Below are 24631 nucleotides of genomic sequence, written 5' to 3' on the forward strand. Positions count from 1 at the left end.
CTTCTGCTTGAAGACTGAAGCTGAATGAAATGTGCTTTAACCATGGGTTTGTGTCTTCATTATGTTCATTGTGTTGTGAAATCCAATGACATTTCTCTTACTCGTATGCTTCTCCCCTCCCCCCTTGGGTAGAATCCAATTTCAAATTTCTACAGTTACTGCTATTCCTGGGCCGGAATTGTGTCTTCTGGATAATGGTTCTGATTTGCCATATGTATGTGTGTGTTTATACTCCATGAGGACAAAACTCACACAACTTCATTTCTTTTAGTTTAAAACAAGACATCAATTATTAATTGTGCAACAGCCGAGCTTAGGGCATCTTTATTCCAAGACAAAGCATTTCGTTTTCCATTTGTTTCCTTTCAGTTCTCTATGTGATATATTGAGAGAATGATCTGTGCTCTAGGTCATGTTCTCAGCACTGCAGCAGCTCTGCCGTTTCCAGTTTGGGCAGCCCAGCATTGCTTCCGCACTGTTTGCACTCCTCTGCATTTCACCGAAGGCCAGTGTCACTTGGTTCACAAACTCACTGAAGTCTAATATAATTCCCCTACCTATAATGTGCCTCAAGTAGAATAAAGCAAAACCCTAGACTCTTAAGAAGCCCTTGAATTTGAATTTCAGACTCTTCAAGTCAGGGATACATGTACTGTAGCTGGAGAATTCAGGGGACAGAAATGCAGTATTACGTCATTACGTTTTAAATTTTCTGCTGTTCCTCCCCCACTGCGATTATATGGAAACAAATTCCAGTGCTTCTAGAAGTGTGGTTAGACGTAGAACAACGCAGCTAACTGAATCGCACCACCGTGGCTTTTTGTTTCAGATGTGTGTCTGACTAAGAGCAGTCAGATCGATCACGAGGTTAGTCAAGCCCAGTTCGCCCAGCCATATCCATGAGTTAATACTAGTGCGATTTTTCATCTGTCTTTCAAGATTGTCTAGAAGGGAGTTCAGGTCTTTTGCCCTATTTTCAACTGACTTAAGAGCCAGACAGACTCATTCTCTTGAACAGGTTACAATGCCTCTAAGAAGCTTTGTCTATATTTAACTGTTCACGTAGCCTACTTCCAACATGCCTTAGCAAAGGAGAGGGTTAATCCCAGCCCTCTCTTCCCCTTATGCTGTTCACTTCCCTCTGTAAATCTCTGAATCATGTGCAAATCAGAGCACTGATCTGATTCTTTCTTCTCTGCTGCCTCTCACGTTTTAGATGAATATTTGACCTTCTCTGAGAGAACCAAGCCATGGAACCTAGAGAGCAAATACCTAAGACATTTTTGGCCTTTACGTGATGTGCTTGTCTCATCTATTTGAATGCTTAGTTTTCAATAGACTTAAAAATAATTGATGTTATCCCCAAATTGCATTTATTATTGTTGAGTGTAATGCGCACTGCATATGGGTACTTTACAGAGTGCATTATTCACCCATGAAATAACTCCAGTACATCTGTTAGTCTATAACATGCCACAGGATTCTGTCGCTTTTTACAGATCCAGACTAACACGGCTACCCTGTACTGTACTTAGCCATGATACATTGCAGGTTGTGAAAAATCCTCTCTGCCTGTCTTTCCAACCAATTAATCACCTTTTTTCCTGTTAACTTGCAAGGAAACTCATTGGCAAGTCCTGCATTCACTCCATAAATGAGAGGGTTTATGGAGCAAATTACTCCACGATATTAGTGAGTTTTGAATTTGTAGTTTACGTATTTATTATTTTATTATGTATTTATACTTAGCAGCCATGGCCCCATTGCGCTAGGCACCGTGCAAACACAACAAAGAGACGGTCCCTGCCCTGAAGAGTTTACACTATAAGTAAGATGGACTTGCACAGGAATAGCTAGAGTGGAATTTTGCCCCATGTGTCCAAAACCAAACCAGCCATCCCCAAGCCCCTCTGTTTGTTCAAAAAAAGAAGAACAGGAGTACTTGTGGCACCTTAGAGACTAACAAATTTATTAGAGCATAAGCTTTCGTGGACTACAGCGCACTTCTTCGGATGCATATAGCTGTAGTCCACGAAAGCTTATGCTCTAATAAATTTGTTAGTCTCTAAGGTGCCACAAGTACTCCTGTTCTTCTTTTTGCGGATACAGACTAACACGGCTGCTACTCTGAAATCTGTTTGTTCAGGTACACAGCATAACCCATTTGCACTAACACATGCCACACCTTTTCTTTTCAGGGAAGCACCCTGGCATGATGCTTTTCTTGTCTATTTCTTCTGCTCTTCTAACATCATTCTGCTGACACAATCCAGAATTTTGCATTGTTCCTTTTCTTGCCTCTTGGTTGTATATTTAAGGACCTGTTTCTAAGCTTGATTTCTCTAAACACTTTCCTCTCCCCTCCCTCCTTTCTTTTACAGGCACTCGTCAGACTGCCGCCTCACATTTCACAGTGTGATGAAGTCTTTAGGTTCTTTGAGGCTCGACCAGAGGACATTAACCCTCCGAAAGAGTAAGTGTCATATTTGATTCCCAGCGCCACACGGTGCTTTTGTTTGCACGGAAGGAAGCTGAAGGTCATTCTGGTTTATTACCTCCAATGGATGTGAGAACAGCTTTCTAAGCTTTCAGATGCTACCTGGGAAATGGCCTTGTAATTAGGTAAAAATAAGCCTCTGTGTGTGGGGGGGTGGGGAGGGGGATTCAAACACTCCCAAACACAAGTCTTGTCTCCATTCTTCAGGAAGCTCCCTGCCCACTTTTTCATTGTTTCTTGCTGATAATTCTAATGAGAGAACTTTTCCCAGTTTGTTGGTTTTAACTTGCCTGTTATCACTAAGGAGTCATTAAGCTCCTGAAAGCATTGTCTCAGCAGCAGATGGAAATCCTGCCACTAAGAGATTGACTCATTATTAGCAGCTGCCTCTTTAACTGTACTCCTTCCTGAAGATATTTCGTTTTTTTACTGGAGTATGAGTATGATCCTGAACCAAAATTGTCTCCGGAGAGTTTATTTGCTGGAAGCAGGAAGCCAAAGCAAAGGTTGAGGGCAAAGCTTTGGTTAGAAATAAAACAGAGTCGTAGCTTTTACCTTGGGATGGATAGATTGATTCAAACAGAGACCTGGCCAAGGATCTGAGAACTAGTACACCTCTACCCCAATATAACGCTGTCCTCGGGAGCCAAAAAATCTTACCACGTTATAGGTGAAACCGCGTTATATTGAATTTGCTTTGATCCGCCGGAGCGTGCAGCCCTGCCCCCCTGGAGCGCTGCTTTACCACGCTATATCTGAATTCATGTTATATCGGGTCGCGTTATATCGGGGTAGAGGTGTACATTTTATTTAACTTAAAGAGATGCTAATTCCTCCTGAAAAAAACATTGACAATTGTATTTACTAACAATGCTGCTGCTTTAGCTGATATTTCCTCTTCCCCCGTTCTCACTGCCCCAACACACCCACACTTTGTATTACTTGTGATATTTGCCTGCTAAAAACATCTTGACCCCATCCACACTGGGCCTCAAACCTGTGTGCTGCATTGATTGTAAACCGTGCCGGGCTAATTTGGTTTCAACACTGTTTGCATGGCCGTTGTGGATAGGGCCAAAACATGTTTAGAGCCATTTGGGTTTTAAACCAGTTCAACCAATGTGGAGCCTGATTCAAAGCTGACTCAGGTCAATGGGAGTTTTTGCATCAGCTCCACTAGGCTTTTGTTCAGGCCCACAGTTCCCAGGCCAGTGTCGAAGAGTGGGAGACTTTAAGGGCCTCATCTTCAAAACAATGTCTCCGTTTGTATGCACACAACTGTGCCTGCGTGGGGAAATGCTAGAATTTGCACTCACACTAACCTTGCATAGTCTTTTCCTTTTCTTCAGATTTATAATCTGAGATCTACAAAAAGAGTAAACCTGTCTTTTCAGCTAGGCCTCTTCAGGAGAATTTCTGGGGCGACTGTTAAAAAAGCCATGATTGTATGTTCACTGCTTAGCTCTGCACTGCTAAGTTATTTTAAAAAGTAGGAGGATATGTCCGCGTTAAGGGCTCATTGCACTTGGAACTTACTGTCTGTCACAACATTCATCCAAGAACCTGAATGGGCTTTACAAACATTAATTAACTCTAAAACATCTCTAGAAGGCTGGAAAATGTTGTCCCCATTTTACAGGTAGAGAAACCGAGGCACAGAGAAGAGAAGTAAGTTGCTTAGGATCACAGAGGAAGCCAATGACAGCTTGAAATAGAACCCAGGAATCCTAATTTTAATGATTAGACCACACCCCTGCTTACTTGAGGTACTGATATAGTCCGCGTCACTGTAGCATCTGAGTGCCCCACAGTCTTTAATGTTTCCCTACAAGGGAAGGCAGTGCTATTAGCCTCTCTGTGCATCAGTTCTCCATTTGTAAAAGGTAATTTACTTGTTCAAGGTCACACAGGATGCCTATGGTAGAGCAAGGATTAAACCCTGGTCTTCCAAGTTCCAGGCTAGCCCTCAAAGCACTGCACAGTCCTTCCTCCCTTCCTACGAGTCTTCTACAGCCTTTGCCAGTCTGAATGTTCAGACAGTCCTAGCAGTTCTCTTTGATCCCATTTTCTTTCAACCTCCTTCCACTCTCCCCAGGACAAAAGACTAAAGTGTCACAGCTCAGTACTTGTATCTTATTCCGACGTGATAATGAATGTGATTTATTTCATTGGAAAGTATAAAAAAAAGCCTGATTAAATCTCATTTTGCTAATGTCTGCAAGACATTAATCTAGCCAGGTTTAAATAAATCCTACCTCCTCTTCTGTAAGCAAACAGATCTTAGGGAAGGTGGCTAAGGTTTCTGCTGGGAGCTCCTCACAAAAGATGTATTGTTGAAATTGAAGGTTAGCCCCTACAAAACCACAATGGAGAAGCCAATGGAAACAGCTCGGTATTTTTCTTTGTTGAGTGAAGGGGAAGGGGAGGAGGTCTATGTCTTGCAGGAATGCTGTGTAGGATCTACGCAAAGGGCATCTCCGCAGAGAACTTGAACCTGAGCCGTCGGTGTGCAAAAGAACAGAAAGAACAGTAAAAAATCCCGGATTTATCCTCTCCTCCTGCTCCTGTATCATGCCCTTCAATTGTCTTCTGCAGAAACAAGGTGGGGCACCACCTGGGCTCTTGGAGTTAGAGTCTACTCCCAATTACACTCATAAACCCCAGTCAGGTCATTGGGGTTACACGGGTGTAAAGGGGGGCAGGATTCGGACCCTAATATAATAATAATTTTTTTTTTCTTCAGTTGCTTCCTCTGGTCTTCAATGGAGATACTGGTCACAATTTTAATTTATATGTAAACTACATGCAAAAAACAATGCTAAAAGAATAAGAGTCAAGTCAAGTACTCGAAAGGTTGGAAATGCCAGAATTAGGGGTGTCTGTGCAACCTGAATTAATCCCCCTTGAATATGCTGTGCATCACGATACAGTCTTTTATTTCATGATCACATACTGTTTTGTCCACACGACCCCTGCCTCATTCAGTGAAAGCCAATGAGACTTAGGCATGACGTGGTGTTCAAGGGCCAGCTTTTAAAAATTATTTAGGTGCCTAACTCCATTGATTTAAATGCAAGTCAGGTGCCTAAATACCTTTATTCTGGCCTTAAGTCACTTTTGAAACTATAACTCAGGCTTCTAAGACACTCCTAAGTAGGTGTTGTGGAAAAAATTGCCACTAATCTCTTCTGTCGCTCCATTGACTTAAATGGCATCTGGATTTCACCTTCGTCTCTTACATTACTTAGGTGCTTTTGAAAATGTTGCCCAACATGCCTGTTTCCCGATCTCTCCTCAGAACTCTTATTCTGACATTCCTTCACCCCCTTGTTTATTGCCTTCCCTTTCTGGGTTATGTCTCCTTTGGTTTACAAGCTCCCTGGGGCCGTCAGCTGCAATGAGCCGCACACTCCTGTGGGACGCAGTATAATGATGTTTATTTGATCTGATTTTCAGAAGTGCTGGGCACCTGGAAATCCTACTGCAGACAACGGTAGATGCTGGTGCTAAGCAACTCTGAGACAGTCAGGCCCATTACCCTTTGCATGAAGCAGTTTGACCTGAGCTCCCTGTTTAGTTTTACTGTTCCATGTTTTGGGTGACCTCCCAAGGTTTTTGAGCCCTGTGTCCGTGGAATAAGGTACCTCCATCTAGGGTGACCAGACAGCAAATGTGAAAAATCAGGACAGGGGGTGGGGGGGGTAATAGGAGCCTATGTAAGAAAAAGACCCAAAAATCAGGACTGTCCCTATAAAATCGGGACATCTGGTCACCCTATCTCCATCAGCTCTCTTGACCTCCTGCCATACTTCTGAAAACTTCTATGAGGCTTAAAGGCAAATGGCTTGGAAAGTGCCATAGGGATAGTATTGGAACAGGACAGCATAGTCCCCAGAGTGCCATCCATCAAATTCAGTTAGGACCCATCAGCGCTAATGTTATAACTGAGTCAAGGGACCTGTTTACAACAGGGTTCCTTTCTGCAGTATAGATGGGGTCTTCCTTGTGTTCTGTAACAGAACACAATTAAGGTTCCATCTACACTGCAAAACTGAATAGTGCTGTAACAACGCCCCCTCTACCAGGATGATACCTGTACTGAAAACGGGTCCTTAGTAGCCTTCACTCTTGCAAGTGCTGATGATAGCACTAACACACAAAGCAGAGCCTAGGACTGCATTCCCAACATGCCTTACAAAGCCTTAGGGTTTGCTACTACCACATGGACTGTTGCATGGGGGGAATGACCTTTGAACTGTAGTTTTTGGCAGATAAGGAAAGAAGGAGACCGTTTTAACTATTTAGATTTGGAATGTATATATTTGGCAAACTTACATATTTGGAACTTTTGATCCCATACCTGCAAAAACAGATGTAGCAGATATTTAGGTGTGCAAATGGCTGTGCCCAATAAATTGTAGAGTTTTGAATCATTACTGTAGGATTTATTTTGTATTAAAGAGGAAGGCACATATTTGCTTTTCCACCATCCTAAATGAATGAAATGCTGCTCATTTGAATACCACTTCAGCTGATGATGATAAATAACTAATCCAGAAATGGATTAATTTTACGCTACGTTTTGCAATTTGAGTTCAAAGCTGAATTTAGGCAAGGGTCCATACTAGACAAGAACAAAATCTCCAAGAGATTTTTGTACCCAATATAACAAAAGTCTGAAGAGAGCAAATGACCTTGCAATAATTCTGCCATCTTGCATGGTAGGAATCACATATGATCAGCTACTTTCGTGAGTTTTCTGCCAACTTGAACATGCGGTTCACAGGAGAGTTCAACCCGTTCTGGTTTGGATTCAACAAAGAGGGCAGGTTCAGATCTGGGAATTCACTTCTGAAAAACATACTCCAGCCCAGAAATTCTAATAGCCTTGAATGACAGCTCTCTATTTTGGCCCACCTATAACAGCAACAACAACAATAATAAAAAAATAATATTTTGCACTTATAGCGAAGTTTCTTATCTAAGAATCTTTTGATAATGGTAAAGGGTTTTACAAACAGTACACAAATCCAGGAGAGCTTGGAACATATTAAGTAGTAGACAATATAATTTTAAGGGAGGGTTGAAGTATATAACATACTCAATAACTAAAGTTCATGTAATAAAGTACCGAGGCACAATAGTGAGGTATATAATCATGAGCTTTTATTGATCACGTCTGCATTGCATAATGCAGCATTCAAACTCCCAAAGTCCAATGCCTGCATGTAGTAAGCTCAGTGTAAAATCCAGGATGGATTCTCCATGGGCAATCTATTCTTTGATTGTCACAAAGTTCTGGTCAGGAATATAGAGGGTATATTGCCAAGACATTACAGTAACCATGTTAAGGAGCCGTGTTTTAACTTAGAGGTGCACAGCAATGTTAAAGCACAATTCAATAATATAACATATTTTTTCCTGTGCATAACCATGGTCTAAGGTTGTGTTTAAATATGATTGTTTTTGTAGCAATGATGGAGCCTAATTTGTAGTGTAACAAGAACTGGATGCTAGTAAATAGTGACCCTTAAACACAGAATGAATGTAATACTTTTGCTGCAAGTTTTAATGTTATGAAACACATTTCTCTGTTCTATTATCAGTGTATTATGCTAATGCGTTGTCGTTCATTTGACCCCTTTACAACTATGTTTCCTGAAATATTCAATGCTTGTGTCTCTGTACAGATGTGCTATGCAAAAGCCTGCCATTTAAACTTTTGTTTGTAGTGCATAATGCAATATTTTCCGCAGTTAGCATTCTCCTTTTATTGGAATTTATACGGTAGTATCACAATGTCAGTTATTTTTAAGCTGTGCACCTAGCCGAAATGCATTACGGGTGTGTAACACATATCTTTATATTCAGAGAATCATAGAAGTGTTGGAAGAAAGGGACCTTGGGAGGTTTTCTACTCCAGGGTTCCCTACACTCAAAGTAGGACTACGTATTATATTAGGGAAATTCGTTCCACTTATAAGATTCAGCAGTCGTCATGATAATAACTTACATTTTTATTTGTATGGTGTTGATCGTAAAATACAATACAGAACAAACTGATTTAAATTTCTATAAAGATACAAACATAAGGTGCAATTTTCAAAAGTGTCTAAGTATCATAGCAGCCTAAATCCCATTTTCAGAAGTGACATCAGGCCAGATTTGTAAAGCTATTTAGGTGCCTAACTTCCATTGATTCCAGTGGGAGTTAGACACCTATATACCGTTAAAAATCTGACCCTTAGGTTAAAATTTTCAAAAGCACCTAAATTACATAGGCGCCTACGTCCCAATGACTTTCAATGAGATGTAGACTCCTCAAGGCCAGATTTTTAAAGTTATGTAAGCATCTTTAAATGCTAAATACCTTTAAAAATCGGAGTGCCTAATTCACTTTTGAAAATAGGATTTAGGTTTCTAAGTCAATTAGGTGCTTTTGAAAATTTTACCCATCATCAGATAAGATGATAATTCAGTGACACTTGGATGGTTGAGAAGTCAGACATTCCAGAGCTTCAGAATTAAAACGTGGTTAATACCCTTCTGATCTACATGACCTCAAGACTAGAAGATCTCTCTCTCTTACCTGAAACCTGGTAGCTGGGTCTCAGAAGCACAGTAAGATACTTGAAAATAGTGTATTTAGGCTTTTACCAACTCATAGTTTCAAGATCTTTGACAGGGTTTCACTTAGAAGATTATCTAAAGTAAATTAACACAGTGCAGGGGATGACAGTGTCTCTTTGATTAAAAAAAAAAAAGGAAATAGCCAGTGTTTTACAGGGGCTCTTCAGTGTTGGTTTCACATGGGATTTACTACCTTGTTTACAGTGCATAAATGATTTGGATTAGAACATCCAATATAAGATGTTGAAGTTTGCTGCTGACTGCAGGATTGGTGGTATTAGCAAATAGTGCAACTTATGCTGAGAGAAGATTTGAATCTTTTAGTTACGGGGCCAGTAAATGAAAAATGGAATCAAATGTAGATAAACATCAAATAATAAACCTGGAAGAAATGAGGACACAAAATAAATGGAATAGGTACAACAACAGCAAAAAACCCCAAAACAACCAAAAAAGTGGGGGGAGGCGGGTAGGGAGAGAGAAAGGTCAATTGGATAAGTGACTGTATCAAGAGAGGAATAGCAGACATTATCACTGTTCACATAGGTGCTGGAAGTAGGGGTGCTGGGGGGCTACCGCAGCCCCTGGCTTGAAGTGGTTTCCATTATAAACAAAGTTTACAGTTTGGTTCAAGGGCTCTCAGCACCTGCACTATACAAATTGTTCCAGCACCTCTGACTGTTATTGTACAACCAAGTGGTTACACCACCTCTTGAATATTGCATGCAGATCTGCTCGTGCCTTCATAGCAAAGACATGATTGTCCCAGAAGAAGGTATAGTGTAAGTGTATAGGGGAGCAAGGATAATTTTTATGCTTGATACTTAGGACTGGGAGCTGAGAGATCTGGGGTGAAACTGGCCCCACTGAAGTCAGTGGGAGTTTTGCCGTGGTCTTCACTGGGGCCAGGATTTCACCACTAGAGTCCCTTTCAAGCTGTGCCAATCACTCAGTGTGACCTTCAGCAAGTAATTTCACAGCTCCGTGCCTCAGTTTCCCCAACTATCAATCGGGGAGCATAATTCTTATCTATCTCACATGGCCTTCTTAAGGCTGAATTCCTTAATGTCTATGCCTGTTGATACAACTTGGGAATTTAGGCAGAACTGCTCCACTCAAAGAATAGAACGACATCCCACAAAGAACACCCAGACTACTCCACTCACCATCACTGCTCATATTCCAGTGCTGTTGTGAAATAGCATGTCTTCTGGAGGGCATTCTCGGTATCGACATGCAAAAATCCAACAACCCAGCTTCGAGTCGCTTTATCCTGCGTTGCTTTCGGCAGTGGATTAGGGTTGCTCAGGTCTGGTTTGCTATAAATGGCCACAAGACGGACTCTGCTCTCAGTTATCCTGGAGTAAATCTGAAGGCACGGAGTAACTGAGATCAGAATCTGGCTCAGATATGTTTATCCCTCATCGGTAGTGCTGCAAACTGGCCTGCTGGGTATGTTGTGTGACCCAAACATAACAATAGTATGGAGGTTAGTAAATCCCTAACATTTATGAGTATAAATGAGTTTGAGACAACTAGTTTTTTTGGGCGGAGGAGGGGATTGAAGAGGTCCAGTGAGAAAGCAGAGAAGTGGAGTTTCAGAGAAACCTGAAGAACAGGCTTGTTGGTTCAAGTGGCTTTTCCCCGTCCAACAGATTTTTAGTCATATCCTTAAAGAAACAATCAGTGCTGATACTCTGCCGATGCCTTTCCCTGGAATATAAAGTGATAGTGTAATAGTTTTACTTGGTGCTTAACTTCAGAATTCATGTGTAGCTGAGTGGCTAAAGCAAGCCACTTAACCCCCTTCTTGCCTCTTTTTACCCATTCGTAATATCAATGTCATTATACTGTTTCACGGGGCGTTCTGAGGCTTAAGTCTTATTTGCAAAGTGCTTTCTGATCCTTATATACAAGGTGCTATGCTGCAATGTAAATCTAGAGCTTAGCAATCATAATACTTCTTAAAAATTATCTGCTAATCCTGGAAGAAATATTACCTCTAAAACCTGTCAAGAGAGTATGTTCTGTCAGTTGTCTTTGTATCTGAAATCAGGTGAGACTGCAAAGGGTAGAATTAATTGAGCAAGCAATAGAGAACATGTGGGATAATGAGGACAGGAAAGGAACGAAAATAGCTGGATTCAAAGCTCATCAAAATCAAGGTGCAAAACCACCCAAACAGGTTTTCACATTGAGAAACATGTCTGGCATTCATTACCCTCAAACCAACACTTCCTGAAATATTTTATCAGCTAAAACAGGCTGCAAGGTCTTCTAAAACCTCCTAAAAGTCAGTGAAACCGGTTGATAGTGGGAGAACTGAACAGCAGGAGAACAATGTTAGGTGGATTTCAAAGGCCCTATAGTTAAAGCACAGGAACAGGGACAATAATTCTTACATGGAGCAGAGGGTATTGAGAGGGCTTAATCAATGACTGTTGATAAAGCACTTAGCGATCTTTGGATGGAAGGTTTTAGAGAAGTGCCAGTTATTTTCCCTTACACTTTAGGATAAGCCTGGAATGGAGGGGAAGTGAGAGTGATGGGGACTTCCAAGCCAGATCTGACTTTGTGTAGTAGGCGAACCTTTGCTAGGGTGTTAATTACACCCGTTGCATTTCCTGTCTGTGTTAGATAGATCACGTCACGCATTAATTCATGATCTGCCAGGCAGGAGGTGGTAGGTTGAATTTTTCTTTCAGGAACGTAGCAGCATTTAATGTCATTGATTTACCAGCCTCCCCTCCCCCCCCCCCCCGCCCATAGACTCATAGATTGAAAGGGACCTCGAGAGGTCATCTAGTCCAGTCCCCTGCACTCATGGCAGGACTAAGTAATGTGTAGACCAGAGGTGGGCAAACTACAGCCCGCGGGCCACATCCGGCCCGCGTGACCCTCCTGCCCAGCCCCATAGCTCCTGGCCCGGGAGGCTAGCCCCCTCCCCCGCAGCCTCAGCTCACTGTGCTGCCGGCGCAATGCTCTGGGCGGCGGGGCTGCGAGCTCTTGCTGGGCAGTGCAGCTGCAAAGCTGTGACCTGACCCAGTGCTCTGAGCTGCGCGGTGGCATGGCTGGCTCCAGCCGGGCGGCGCGGCTGCCTGTCCTGGTGCTCTGGGCGGCGTGGCTGTAGCGCTGCCAGCCACCAGTGCTCCAGGCAGCACGGTAAGGGGGCAGGGAGCAGGGGGGTTGGATAGAGGGCAGGGGAGTTCGGGGTGGTAGTCAGGGGGCAGGGGTGTGGATAGGGGTTGGAGCAGTCAGAGGGCGGAGACCAGGGGGGTTGAATGGGGGCAGGGGTCCCGGGGGGGCAATCAGGAAGGAGAGGGAGGGTTGGATGGGGCGGTGGGGGGGCAGGGAACAGGAGGAGGTTGGATGGGTCAGGAGTCCCGGGGGGGCTGTCAGGGGGTGAGAAGCAGGACGGGTTGGATGGAGGCGGGGGCCGGGCCACGCTTGGCTATTTGGGGAGGCGCAGCCTCCCCTAACCGGCCCTCCATACAATTTCAGAAACACGATGTGGCCTTAGGCCAAAAAGTTTGCCCATCCCTGACAGGTGTTTGGAGATTTTTAAGAGCAGGTTAGACAATGACGTAGATTCCACAACCTCCCTGGGCAATTTATTCCGGTGCTTAGCCACCTTAACAGGTAGGAAGTTTTTCCTAATGTTCAACCTAAACAGTTCTTGCTACTATTTATTCCCTGCTTTTTGAACAAGCCCTGGCAGGTCAGGTTACTAATGCATTGTTTAATGGAGAAGAAACCAATTTGCCATTTCCATATCTAAATGAATGTTACTGGAATATTGTTGAGTGAAGCTCATTTCCCACTTTTGGAAGAGCGGGGGCTGTGGACAGACATTTTCAGTGGAGCGTTTGCTTATGAGTGTGATGGATGACCCACATGTGTTGAATGGAGTCAGATGAAGATTGTATATTCTTTAAGCTGTTGTTGATTTATTGCTGGGTAGCATGTCTGGTATTACTTAGCTAGGGATTTCCTATTTTTTCAACGCTTGGGCAGCCTTAACTGTTACACCTCATGGTGTTTCTATGCTGGAGTATATACATATATAAAATATATAATCCAATAGAGAGAGGACCTGAGTCAAAACCCATTGGAATCAATGTAAATACTCCCATTGACTTCAAAGGGCTTTGCATCAGGCCTGTGTAGATTATACTATGAATGCACCTGGCCTCTTGGAATCTGAGCTTCCTCCTGCATAACATTTAGCCCTCAGCAGTTCCCTTCAAAGAGAGAATAAGATGCGCTAGGGGTGAAGAGCACCGAATGAAGTTTAAGGCAAGGCCCCTCCGTCAGCCGTCTGTTCAGAGTTACAGCTTGTGATTTAAGTCAGTTAGGCTATTCTTGCTGACACAACCACAGTGATGTTAGTGTATTTGACCATCTGTTTGTTTCACACTTAGGACCTTATCCATCGATCCCACTGAAGTTAATGGAAAGATGATTCTCATTGACTTTTGCACATGTTGGATCGGGCTCTCCATTTTTAAGCTATTTTGTATTTCAACCTGGGGTTAAACGCCTCATGTTCAATTTATTTTCATTTTGCTTTCAGCACTTAGGAGAAGAAAAGGCTGTTGTCGCCCACAAGAGACATTGGCACAGAGCAGCAGTTTCTTTAGTCGTGCGTGCATCTGACATAGTGCTGTAGCTTCTCTGCCTTTCTGTCTCTCTCAAGATAATGGGGTGCCTGCTAAGGGACTTACAGACTACTGTACGCAAAAGATAACAGACCCAAAACAGTTGGTAGATAACCACTGTCTGGGCTGTAGGAGACATGCTGAAGATCTATTGGTGAAATAGCTGCCGCACCATCCATCTTTTGACTCGTCTGCACGGCCGTCTTTCATGCGTGCTGTCCCCCGAAACACAAACAGAGATCAAATAACAGCCTGTTTTGACTCCAGACTATGGGGTGAGTTATCAAATTATCAAAGCTTCTGATTTAATTGAAATTTCATAGATAACCCTAGACCTGCTTTTAAGTGCAGGTTCAAGTGCCAGTGGGAATTCAATTAAAATGCTTTTATAAAATTCTAGCATTTTTGCTCAGGAGGCTTATGGAATGGATCTGCTGCTGCTTATCTCTGGCTGTGTCTCTATGTCTGGGCTGAAAGCTACTCTACATCTTTAGGCCTATTTTATCCTTTCCATTACACTGGTGCAAATCTGGAATAACTCAGCTGAAATCAGAGGGCCTATTCCGCCTTTACCCTGGTGTAATAACAACAATAGTACCTCCTCTTATATAGTACTTGTCATCAGTAGATCAAAGTACTTTACAGTCTTCAATGCCTTTGTCCTCACAACACTGTGAAGTAGGGAATAACAACAGAATTCGTCCCTTAGAAAGTAGAATTCCCGTCTTGTTTTTCAGTCACTGCTCTTAAAGCAATTGGCCTAAGCTCAGGAAGGATGTTCTTTTAAACAGAACTTAGATGTATTCTGAACAGAGGATTGACTGTGACTTTGCAATGTTTTAGCCTAACCTAATAAATTCTGGGTCCTTGCTAGAATCTTGCAAGCTATATTTGTGTCCCAACTCCAAGAAGTTTTAATAACCTCTCCAGTAACGCTGACTGCAGAGCACTGTGGTGAACCTCAGAGTATTGTATATGTCTGATTACATTTGCTTTCAATTAGGGGCTTGTGGGTTTTGAAAAATCTGAGCAGTTAAGGCTCATTTGGGAACCACCGCAAAATATCAGTGGTAACCTGAGCTATCTAGTGCTTTAAAATAAAACATATAGAAATGTCGGGTGTTGGGACCTGAAAACAAGTCCATGTTGCTTTATGAAAAGAAACCCATTGCAGAGACTGGGAAGGGACAAGCTAAAGTAGAGAGTTGTTAACTTTAAGTTCACCCAATCATGCATTGGGAGCCTGGCTGACTCAGGAGGTATGGAGCCTGTCACTGGTTTGAATTCAGCTCAGGTCAGCAGTGACCAAATGTTACCATCCTCAGTGTCCCATGTCAAAGGAGTGGCTGGTCTCAGTCCTGTTTCTGGTGCCTGGATCATCACCAACATTCTCTCTCTTGTTGGGAGCCTCAGTGGTAGAACTGGTTGAAAAATGGGAATTTTCTTTGTGAAGTTCATCCTGTTTTTTCCATTGAAATGTGAACAGTGCGCACCAGCTTTCAATCCGGTCAAAAAACGGGGCGATTTTCATCAGGAAAATGTTTTGCAAAAAATGTATTTCATGTTTTTTGTTGAAAGACATTTTTGATGAAAAATCAAAATTTGGACTTTTTTATCGGCTCCGCTTAGCAGAGAAGCCAGAGAGTGAGTGGGCCCAAAGAGTCTAAAGCCCTCCACAACCCTGCAGATGATGCCTCAAGGGAAGGGGCTGAGACTAATTGGGGCAGCCTGGGGGAAGAGCTTGAACTATTGCTTCCTGCTGAACATGCTCCGGGGATACACCAAGAATCCAGTCTCCACGTCTGTCAGTCTCTCTCCCGCAGCTAAATCCTCTCGCTTCTTCCTTTTTCTCATAACCAAAAGCCATACTGCCCTCCCAGTTCCCACGCCAGAACCCTTGGCCTTGCCTTGTCCATCTCTCACAGCGATGATCGTAACCTTCTGCTTTCCACCCTCACCTTTCCAATCTACCTGAAACACTCTTCCCTCCTCTTCTCCAGCCATGCCACTCTCTCCTTGAATCCTTTCATCTGCTCCTGGCAATCCCCCTCAAGAAACTACATAACCTCACTTCTGCCTTCCTCTCCAGACTCCTCTCCTTTCCCAGAAGCTCTGACTGCTCTTGCCATACCAATCCCTTCCTCTTTCTCCTGCTCTCAGCTTTAATCCTTTCCATCATGCCATTCCCTATGTCTAACATACACTCCTATCTGCCCAGCATCCTCCCTCCTCTCAAGGTCAGGCTTGACAAAGCCCTGGCTGGGATGATTCAGTTGGGGATTTGGTCCAACTTTGAGCAGGGGGTTGGGCTAGATGACCTCCTGAGGGCCGTTCCAGCCCTGATATTCTATGATTCTATGATTCTCTCTTCCTATACATTCTTCCTTGAAGCCCATTTCTTCCAGGAATCCATCCTTCCTACCTTCTCAGTGATAAGCATCCCTCACCTTCCCTTCCCGGAACTGTGGTTCTGCACGTCTTGTCCTGCCTATCTTAGATAATATATTCTTTGGGGCAGTTCTGTGCAAATGTTATTTGATTAGATGAGCCTCACTGAAGGGCTCATCAACACAAGTAAGAACTGTACCATGACCATGTAGCCCTGTGTGTTTAACATGCAGTACGAGTTTATGGCATTGTATAAATACTTAATAATAAAAATAAATAAGAAGATGGAGCGATTATCATTTTAAAAGTCTACATTTATCCACAGCTACCACAGTGATACCTGAGATACTGCACTTATCTCCTATTGCAAGAGCAGGGAACTGTCTCAGATGCCATGGTACAATAAATGTGGAGACATGTTGACTTCTTACTGTGGACCAATGTGCTGTACTTCGCTTCCATTTGATGTATGAGCTGAGGGGCGCAGCAATATGGCTTAAAAATAAAGAAAGGGAAAAATCAGGCACAAAGATTTCCCTTTCTGGCCCCAATTCAGCAAAGTACTTCAGCACACGTGTGACTTTAATATTCCCGTTGGTGAGTTACACACGTGGCTTAAGTGCCTTGCTGAATCAGGGCCAATATATTTAGTTCCTTCACAATGAAACCCATCTTTACAGTTAGGGGCTCTGGAGGATACAGGGGATAAAACCAGGAGGCTGATTCGCATCCCTGCAAATGGCTTTATGTTTCCAGCAGGAGATCAGCAGAAAAGCATCTATTGTTTCCCTGGTCCTCACAATGCACAGAGCAAGCCTCTGTGGTGTACACAGTAACCATGTTATTAATGTTCATGATGCAGTAGTGTCATCTCTGAGAGTGAGAGGAGCAAGGCGCGGGTGGGATGTACAGGCAATACCAGCCAACGACAGACAATTCCTTCCAGCCCGTACAATTCCTTCCAGCCTCTGTTAACCTTCATTGTCTAGTGTCCATCCATATCCATTGTTCACATGGAAATTGATGGTACCGGGTAACTTTGTTTTAGAGATATTTAGCCAAGAATGAATTAGAGAGCACGGGCTCTGAAGGTATGTGCTGCAGCTTTAAGACAAGGCAGATACTGAGTAGCTGAGGAGAAAACCTTGAATCCATTCAATGAAGTAGTATGTTAGAATGAGTGGTTGAAAGAAGTGGGCGTTCTGCTGAGGAGAGGAGATAAAAGGAGGCTTTCAGGCTTGAGAGAGAGGATTCTTGCCTTTTCCAGATGTAGCATTTGCATTTGGAGGAGGAGAGCTGCCAAAGGGCCACGCTGATGAAGGATGCTTTGTGATGCTTCCACAGTATGAAAAATGTGATACTTTGAAAGTTAGGTGCCTGTGGATTATTAGGCAAGGGATGAAGTGAACATCATAAGGATCTTTCTCCTCCCCCCTTCACTTTGAGGCATGACGGTCCCCAGTGTGTTATGTAATTATTACTTTCTTAACTTAATTGTTTTCATTTGCCTTCTTGTGACTGTTTTCACTGCAGCATTGTCACAATTGTTCAGCATCCCCATTGGTGGAAATCTCCAGCCTTGCAGTTTGATGAGAAGCACGGGTTTGGGTTTTTTTGTGAGAACATAAAATTCATGAGCTTCAACCTACTGCTCAAATATACCCGAGCCCCTGACAGAATAAATAATATCAGAGAGTGGAGAACTTTTGGCTCTAACAAACAAATGCTGCTTTTTGACAGTACTTTGCCCAGCTTAATATGTGCTCAGAAAAACCTTTGACTTTATTTTCATTTAAAACAAACTTAAATAAGATGTTTCACACAAAAAAACCTGCATAAGTTAAATATGTAACTGACTAAGGCTACACAGGTATTTTTAGTAAAAGTCATGGATAGGTCACGGGCAGTAAACAAAAATTCACAGCCCGTGACCAGTCCATGACTTGTACTATATACCCCTGACTAAATCTTGGGGGAGGGGGGTGGCCTGGGGGTGCAGCAGGGGCTCGGGGTGTGTGTAGGAACGTCTCGGGGGGTGCGGTGGGCCCACGGGTGGGGGGGGGGAAGCGCCAGCCAGCCCCTCCCTGCTTCCAGCTCTGCTCCGGTCCTGCCCCCAGACACGTACCCAGCTCCCAGCCCCATGCCTGGCCCCATCCCCAGCCTTGGCATGGCTCTGCTCCAGGTCCCAACCCCAGCCTCGGCTGCTGGCTGCAGCTCCATTCCCAGTCCGAGTTAGGGGGTGGGAGTGGGGCCGGGAGCAGAGCCACACCTGGCCACGGGCACAGCTGCCAGCCCACACCGCAGCCCAGGTGTGGTACCGCTCCTGCTCCTGCTGCCAACATCGGCCCTGGCCGTGGTCCTGCTCCCAGCTCCACCCCCAGCTGTGGCCCCAGCCTTGGTCCCCTTACCCCTGTCTGCGTCCCGCCCCCAGGAGCCTACAGCCCTGGCTCCAGGGAGCCGCGAACAGGGGCGGGGGAGGGGGGGAACAACCCTCAAAAGTTTTGGGATTGCTACTGTAATGCCTATTTTAGGGGAAGCCCCAAATGGCCCTGCAATAAAACCAGGGAAGCACAAACTCAAAACTCCTGATAAATCTATGGATTTTTTTTAAAGACAAGCATGGAAAAAAAACTTGTGTGAAAAAACTTTTCGGGCCTTCTTAATACATCATAAAAAAGCCAAAAAGGGCACAAACCCAATTAAAAAAAAAATCTTTTGAGGTGACCTTTAAAAATCATGCACACTTTTCATAACTGTATAATGGCGACAGCATAAATATCTTCATTTAATGATCTTAACATGAAGAGAACACAGGCTCACTGAAGCAAAATAATCACAAAACCAATCAGCACCAATTACCGTGCCTGTATTCGGTATCAGATCCTGTCGGATACCATCACTTACCAATGCCCTTTAGTACATTTGCACTTGCAACACGTTCAGAGAGAATTCGATGATCAAACATGGTTGAATTAATTAGTTAGGCAAGAGGTAAGTGACAGCTTTCTAGAAGACCTGGAAAAGTTTATGACAATAGCTGGGCAACTTGATGGTATATACTCTTGATATACAAACATTTGGCCTTGCCTTGAAAAAAAAATCCTTGTAACCACAAAAGAAGTCTGAGGGCACATCTTCACTACCCGCCGGATCGGCGGGTAGCAATCGATCTATTGGGGATCGACTTACTGCATCTAGTGAAGATGCGATAAACTTGATCCCTGATCGCTTTGCCGTCGACTCCGGAAATCCACCGCGGCAAGAGGCGGAAGCGGAGTCGACGGCGGTGCGGCAGCGGTCGACTCGCCGCCGTCCTCACAGCCAGGTAAGTCGACCTAAAATACGCAACTTCAGCTACGCTATTCATGTAGCTGAAGTTGCGTATCTTAGGTCGCCCCCCCTGCCCCCGTAGTGTAGACCTAGCCTGAGAAACTCTACCACCAAAATGATTAAATATTCTATCCCCCTTGTGTGAGTGGGGAGGTGGGGAGCTTGAAAAATGTACTTGGCATCCCTTGTCCCAATGACCAAGCCTACTAGCCATACTGAAAACGCCCTGTGCTGGTTACTGTCCTCAGTAGCACATGCCCCTTCACACTTTAAAATACAAAGGACTACAACAGCTACGTTCTGTGTATTATGTATTGTGTTTACCTGTAACACTTTGTCAAATAACTTCCCGTATACATTTTTAAAATGTAACTGACTCCATCTCTCTTGCTCTTGTTTTAAATTCTTCCCCTTCCCCTTTTTCTGGTGTTATCATTGGTAATGAAGTATGTTTTTCTGCATTGTCTTCAATGTCTGCTGTGTTCTCTTTCCTTCCACCCCATCAACTTTCTGTTTCTTCCCCCAGAATGTGTTCTCTGCCTCCTCCCCCAGGATTTCCTTTCTCCTTTCTTCTCCTCTCCAGGATTTCTGTAAATCTTTTTTTCTAATTAATTCCATCCATCTCTCACTCTTTACCTCTCATCCTCACACGCAGCCCCTTGCGCCCAACCGCCCACACAGGTGACTTAAAAAATGTACCAGACACTAACAGCCAAAGGACTAAACGTAAGAGACAAAGACCAATAAAACAGGTGGCTGGAGCCTACTGATTAGGGTCAAACCCAGATGAGAAGCCAATCCCTTCCTAGTGGCTAGGAAAGGGGAGGATGCTGGGGGGGTTTCCCATGGAAATGCTACAGTACTGTAACAGTTCATAACCTTCATCTCAACCCTTGTCTGCACTATGAAACTCACCCATTGCTGATAATGAGTGCCGAAGGAAGTTTAGCTGCAAGCACAGCCAAGGGCATGTTTAATATTGCGTTGGAAACCATTGTTAAAGCCTTCTCCATAATCTAACACCGACATTGCGCTTGGCACTCTACAATGCAAGGTCCCTGCACAGTTTACTGGACTTGGGTGTCTGATGGTGCTCTCTAAATAGCTGGCCCTTAGAAAGGGTAAGAAGCCTGCTATTATTTCCCACTATTGGAGGCTTCCATTAATGGGACGAGTGGTAGAGGTCTTATTTATTTATTGGAATAGAAGGACCAAGGTTCTGGTCCCAATACTCCATGTGTGATTTATATAGCAACGAGTTCTGTTGTCCACAAAACACATCTGCTTTGAAGCATTTATAGGGTAATTAATCTTCACTTGTGACATAAGGAGGACTAGAATGTAGATCCCCAGACAGGGAAAGTTGGTGAGCTAACCCACTGCCCCACAGTCTCCTTTCACTTGCCTACTTCTTCATTTTCCCATGACCTTAGGGGGAAAAGCTCTACACTTCATAGATCTTATTTTTTTAATTGCACTTTATAGAACACAGTTTTAATACTGTATGGGACGTGTTTAATGACGTCCATGTGGGTTTGTGGGTACAGGGATTAAATACATAATGGTTCATGATGACATAACACGGAAATGCAACTCCCGCGGTGCTGGTGTGTAGGCTGTAAAGGGTTATTAATAAAAATGAACGCTTTAAATAGAAAACAAGCTTAGCAGCACTGTTTTGGCCTCAGGCCCATCTCTGAGCAATGGGAAAAAAGAAAAAAGGCTGGAATATGTGGTTGCTCGCTCCCCAATACATGGAAATAAATATATGTTACCACCATGCACGGTTAAATTTTTCACAGAGAACGCTGTCGGCCTGATGCATGGCGCTAGTTTTCAATCAGAGTGCAAGCTAAGTGAAGTCTGAAGGGGTTATTTCAGCCGAGTACAGAATACATCAAACGACTGTTGAGTGTGAGATTGATGCCTTAGATTATTAAAACAGGATAAGGCCACAATGTTTTGGTTGGCAAAACATTTCAACAGTTGGACATTAGCTTTTCAGAAAGCAAACCACGTTGTTTTGGGGAGAGCCAGGAAAATAACTCATACAGTTCAGGGATGACTTCAAGGAAAATCCCATCCAGTCCTAGAACCAGAGTCTTTCCATCTATGAGCCAAAGAAATTACATAATCACCCTGTTAATATTATAGACAAACTAAAGCACGTTTACTCTTCTGTATTTACCCTCGTGCAAAGCTCTTTTGTTTTATTTAGGACACCCCCAAAAACCCTGACATTATCTCTTGAAAGTGAATGAAACAACAAGGGATGGTTTGGTTAACAGGTCCCAACTGACCTGTTTTGTGTGGGACAGATCTACCCAATAATACTGGCGGTGTAGATTTCCAGCCCATCGTTATTCTCATTAGAGGGAGTAACTCGAACAGATGCCACCAGCACATGTTAACACTAATCAATCTCTTAACGAATTCATCATCCAGATTTCGGGTGTGAGTTTGAGATGAGCCCAGATCAAACCACATCCAAATTTGGGGGGAATTCGGATCTGGGTCCGAACTTTGTGGCTTGTATTCATCTGTGTCTCTGTCTGTTTGGTGTGCTGGGTGTATATCTCTATCACCTCCGGAAGCCTGTGCTAAAAGAAAGTTAAGGTTCTTCTTCGAGTGCTTGCTCATATCCATTCCATTAGGTGTGTGCGCGCCGCGTGCACGATCGTCGGAAGATTTTTACCCTAGCAACACCGGCGGGTCGGCTGTGGAGCCCCCTAGAGTGGCGCCTTCATGGCGCTGAATATATACCCCAGCCGACCCGGCGCCCCCTCAGTTCCTTCTTACCGCCCCTGACGGTCGTTGGAACTGTGGAGCGCTGCTTAGCTGTTCTCCACACTCCCTAGCTTAGTTCGTTATTCACAGTTATAGTTATAGTTATAGTCCTAGTGTTTATAGTTAAATAGTTCAATAGTTTTAAGAGTTGTCTAGTTGTTATAATAGTTCAGGGGATTAAGGGGGTCGTCTCCCCCTTTCTCCCCCGGCCGCGGGGCCGGGCTCATGCCCAACGCTCCCGGCTTCAAGCTGTGCGCCTCCTGCGCTAAGCCTATGCCCACGAGCGACCCGCACGATTCCTGTCTGAAGTGCCTGGGAGAGTCCCATCAAACAGATAAGTGCAAGATCTGTAAGGCCTTCAGACCAAGGACCAAGAAGGAGCGGGACTTTCGGCTCCGGCAACTCCTGATGGAGGCGGCACTTAGTCCGGACGCTCCATCTACAAGTCAGGCCCCGGCACCTAGCGCCTCGGTGCGCAGTGCCCCGGCGGCACCGGCCATGACGACCACGCGAGTGGCGTCAGATGAGCCTTCCCGGCACCGGACCTCGTCGGCACCGCAAGCACAGCAAGTGCCTCGGCGCCGGTCATTATCCCCAGGGCATAAGAAAGCCCATAAGACGGGGACCTCCGTGCCGAAGACGCTGGCTCCCCCAGTGCCGGGGGTAGAGCCGCGTACGCCGGTGGAGCACCGGAAACAGGTGCCTCCAGCACCGTCGACTCCGGCGCCGAGGCCGTTGAGTCCGGTGCAGACGGCGTCTCCACCGAGGCCGGCGGTGATACAGTGCCTCCCGTCGACGCCAGAGACCTTCGCGGCGGCGAGAGACTTAATAGCTCTCACGGAGCCGGCACCGCCTCAACCACCGGCACCGACGGCACCGTTGCCTCGCCCGGTCCAGTCGAGGGGGAAACCTGCCTTGATGCGCCCTCCATCACAGGGGCTGGAACCTCGGCACCGATCCAGGTCCCGAAGCAGGTCCCCACGCCGCTCGCAGTCCCGGCACCGAATATCACCTCGGCACCGGTCGTACTCGCGGCCAAGATCTTCTTCGCGGCACCGCTCTACGTCTCGGCACCGCTATGATCGTCGGCACCGATCAACGTCGAGACGTAGTTCTCGGCACCGCTACGGTCGCCGCTCGACGTCGAGAGGCCGCTCCCGGTACCGGGCATACTCCAGGTCCTCGTCGAGGTCCAGATCCGACTCCCGGCACCGACGAGGTCATCGGCACCGGTCGCGGTCCCGGCACCGATCGCCGGCACCGCGTAGAGATAGATCATCTCCGGACCGGCACCGTGCGGCACCGCAGCCCACGGGAATCGTCTCGACGCTCTCGGCACCGCCATGGCCATCGAGACCGGGGTCTCGCTCCTCGGAGGACCTCTCGAGATCGGCATACCCCCCTCAGGGGCAAGCCGAGGAACAGGACTTGGGCCATTGGCAGAACATAACAGAGGACCATTCTCATGGCCCATCTCACTGGTCGTTTTGGACCCCGTGGGCGTACCATCGGGCGCAAGGGGCTCCAGTTGCTTCGACCTCTCGCTCCGGTCACTCTGTTAGAAGGGCCCCGGAGTCCACCATCTCTCGGCCTCCGCCAGGGGGCATGGAGGCTTCCGTGTCCGCACCACCTGACGCCCTGGACTCAAGCGCAGGTGATGCTCCGGCCCAGGAGCAGGGAGACCAGGACCCTCCCTTGGATCCTGTTCCACCGGAGGCATCTTCCTCTTCCTCTCCGGATGAGGCAGTGGCGGGCACATCGTGCACAGGTCCACCTCCAATAGATCTTCGGGCTCACCAAGATCTTCTGCGTCGGATGGCCCGTAATATGGACCTGCAGGCGGAGGAGATAGTGGAGGTGCACGACCCCATCGTGAATATCCTCGGAGCGGATGCCCCATCGAGGGTGGCGTTACCCCTGATCCGCACGATACAAGCCAATGTATCTACGATATGGCAGACTCCTGCCTCTATCCCACCCACAGCGAGAGGGGTGGAAAGGAAATACTTTGTCCTGTCTAAAGACTACGGGTACTTGTATACCCACCCCCAGCCGTGTTCACTGGTGGTGGCATCAGTGAACGCAAGGGAGCGCCACGGTCAGCAGGCCGGAGCGCCCAAATCGAAGGAGGCTAAGCGCCTCGATTTATTCGGCCGTAAAGTTTACTCAGCCGGAGGGCTGCAACTTAGAGCGGCTAATCAACAGGCGCTCTTGAGCCGCTATAGCTTTAACTCCTGGAACTCTATGGGGAAGTTCAAGGAGTTGGTTCCCCAAGAGTCCAGGGAGGAGTTTGGAGCCCTGGTGGAGGAGGGTAAGAAGGTGGCTCGGACCTCCTTACAGG

The 24631-nt window shown here is 45.4% G+C and overlaps 1 protein-coding gene across 6 annotated transcripts in view; it reads left to right on the top strand.

The window, feature by feature from the left end:
- The window catches only part of SH3PXD2A (SH3 and PX domains 2A), a 387168-nt gene that overhangs the window by 165489 nt on the left and 197048 nt on the right, over positions 1-24631 (top strand). For all 6 annotated transcript variants that reach the window (XM_042855199.2, XM_065552551.1, XM_065552549.1 and 3 more), the window contains one exon: positions 2382-2473. In XM_042855199.2, the coding sequence (XP_042711133.2) occupies positions 2382-2473 (92 nt within the window). The remainder of the gene's footprint in view (positions 1-2381; positions 2474-24631) is intronic.

Source organism: Chrysemys picta, chromosome 7, assembly GCF_011386835.1.
Source record: "Chrysemys picta bellii isolate R12L10 chromosome 7, ASM1138683v2, whole genome shotgun sequence".
Taxonomy (NCBI): Eukaryota; Metazoa; Chordata; order Testudines; family Emydidae; genus Chrysemys; species Chrysemys picta.